Here is a 2828-nt window from a genome sequence, read left to right as displayed (position 1 = left end):
CCAGAAGCCTCTTTGGTCGTTAAAGCTTGCAAAGACAGTATAGAGGCCATCACAAGTACTTCAAGAGCCATTGTGAGATGCTGCCGTTAACTATCTTGACGTTAGGGCTTGCTGCGTTGCAAACGTCTTCTGTGCAGGCACTCAAGCCACCAAGGGTTGGATCTAACGGTCATACGAAGCAAGAAGCCTCGTTTGGGACTGTTCCTGGTCGTTTCATCGTTGAGTACGACACTTCGTCCTTGAGCAAGAGAGATGTTCTTGAGTCCGTGGCGTCCTCGTTGTCGGCATCTGGTGTTGATGTCTCTGTGAATACAGATTTCGACTCGTCCGTGTTCCAAGGTGCTTCGATTACTCTAACAGGTAACGACACCACCGTGGATGATTTGAAGGCACTTGCTGGTGTTAGAAACGCATGGCCTGCGTCTGTCATTACACTCGATGACGAGATCAAGCCAAACGAGCCCCAGAGTTGGAATCCACACCTGCTTACCGGTGTGCAAGCCATCCATGACCAAGGTAACAAGGGCTCTGGTGTGAAAATTGCTGTTATAGACACCGGTGTTGACTATACCCATCCTGCACTTGGTGGAGGTATTGGTGAAGGCTATCCAATTACCCACGGTTACGACTTCTACTCTGACATCAACAATCCGTCCAATGATCCGATGGACTGTTTTGGTCATGGTACATTCGTTACGTCCTTGATCATCTCCTCTGATGAGAATGTTCCTGGTGTTGCTCCAGGAGCTTCTATCTCTTTCTACAAGGTTTTTGGTTGCGAGGATTCAACAACAGACGATGTTATCATTGCTGCCATGATCAAAGCTTACGAGGAGAACCCAGATGTCATGACACTGTCACTAGGATCAAACCAGGGCTTTAACACTATCCCAGTTGCTCAGATTGCTTCCCGTATGACCAAAGATGTTGTCGTCATGTTCGCTGCCGGAAATGCTGGTGAAATGGGTGTGTTCTACGCCTCATCTGGTGCATCTGGTGTCGATGTTCTCTCAATTGGGTCTTCGCACGCTAAACAGTATCCAGCTTTCAAGGCTGTTCTCAACTCATCTTCAGGTGAAACACTTGAATTTGGATACATTGGTAATGCACTGAATGAGTTCGACCTGGAAGGAACCTTCAACGTTCTTGCAACTTCCTCTAACGGTTGTACTTTCAAGACCACAGCACCAGATAATACTGTTCTTATTGCAAGAAGAGGTGGGTGTTACGCTGGTAACTTCTTCAATCAATTGACTTCACTTGGTTACACGGCTGTTCTCGCTTATATGCCTGAAGACACCTTTACCACCTTCAATGTTGGTATCTTGGATACCGATGGTTTGAGCAACCTCGGTTCGATGAAGGAAGATGCCGGGGAGTGGGTAGTTGATCAGATTGACAGTGGTAATGAGGTCACTGTCACATTTTCCAAGGATTTAGGCCCTGTTGGCTTAGACTATCTGGCGATTTCTTCGGGTCAAGTTGATTACTACACATCGTGGGGCCCAACATACGAAAACAACTATTACCCACACGTCAATGCACCAGGTGGAGGTGTGTTCGGTGCTCTGATTGGTGGTGGCTGGGGTGGTGGTTCAGGTACTTCCTTTGCTACTCCTTACGTAGCTGGTGTTGTTGCTCTGTACCTCTCTCAATACCCAGGTGCTGACCCTGCTGAGGTTCGCAGAAGACTTATATCCACCGCTAATGAGCTGCCATTGTTTGACTACGAAGAAACTGTGACAGGCTATGATACTTCGACGCTGAACAATTCCATCCCTGCTCCAAGTATCCAACAAGGTGCTGGTTTGATTGACGTTTCCAAGTTTATCGAGCAAAAGACCATCCTGACCTCTGCCCCAGTCTTAGAGCTGAACGACACTGTCAACAGAATCGATACCTTCACAATCAAGATTCGCAACGACAACGACGTCGCTGTTAACTACGTTTTGAGCCATGAAGGTGGTGTTACTGTGAACTCGAGATCAGGTCAAGATGACTTCTGGATCACATATCTTTACTACCCTCCATACGAGGATATCCACGCCGATGTGGAATTGTCTGAGAGTTCCCTCTCCATTGGACCATCATCTGAAGCTTCGTTTGATGTTAAGATCTCTGCTCCACCTGGCTCAAACCCAGATTATGCTCCTATCTTTTCTGGAAAGATTGTTATCTCTGGTGATAACGGTGATGTTGTCGGTGTGCCTTACATGGGTATTGAATGTGACTCTTATGCATGGACTCCGTTCCCTGAGCCCCCTCTAGCACTTCGCTATGATTCAGAGAGTGGTTATCTGTATAACTTAACTGATCCAAACTTCAAGGTGAACTTCACGTTCAATGTCGATGACTCTCCTGAGATCTATTACTATCTCAGATTTGGTACTGAGGTTCTTTCATTTGAGCTTGTGGAGGATGGTTACGATTTAAGTGACTTTAAGTTTCCTTTAGAAGTTGGTGATGGTGTTCTTGGGCCTCTCAGAACCTCCAACGACGTCTATGGCAACTATGCTGATTTCCCGGTGCTTTTCTTGCCTAAAATTACTGATTACACTTACTTCCACTCTCAAGGCCTGGCTGATGGATCGGTCATTCCAGATGGAACTTACAGGATTTTGTCTTATGCTCTGAAGGTGTTCGGAGACAGAAATAACCGTGATGATTGGTCATTGAGTCTTTCAGACCCGTTCGATATCGTTGGTAACACTGGAAATACTACAACCTCGGAAACTTCTGAATCGTCAACTGAATCGAGCTCCGAGTCTTCCACGAGTTCCATCTCATCTGAGTCTACAGCATCCGATTCCATGACCAGTTCAGATGAG

At 46.5% G+C, this 2828-nt stretch overlaps 1 protein-coding gene across 1 annotated transcript; it reads left to right on the top strand.

Moving 5' to 3' along the window:
• Nucleotides 1-77: 77 nt before the first annotated feature.
• CYBJADRAFT_133200 (subtilisin-like protein) lies at nt 78-2711 on the top strand (the record flags this gene model as incomplete). The annotated part of the gene is made up of 1 exon (XM_020213097.1): nt 78-2711. A coding segment is annotated over one exon (2634 nt), but the record flags the coding sequence as incomplete, so codon positions are not given.
• Between the last annotated feature and the right edge of the window lie 117 nt (nt 2712-2828).

Source organism: Cyberlindnera jadinii (assembly GCF_001661405.1).
Source record: "Cyberlindnera jadinii NRRL Y-1542 unplaced genomic scaffold CYBJAscaffold_34, whole genome shotgun sequence".
NCBI classification, from domain to species: Eukaryota; Fungi; Ascomycota; class Saccharomycetes; order Phaffomycetales; family Wickerhamomycetaceae; genus Williopsis; species Williopsis jadinii.
The sequence above is the reverse complement of the archived record's forward strand: the minus strand, read 5'-3'. Positions and strand labels throughout refer to the sequence as shown.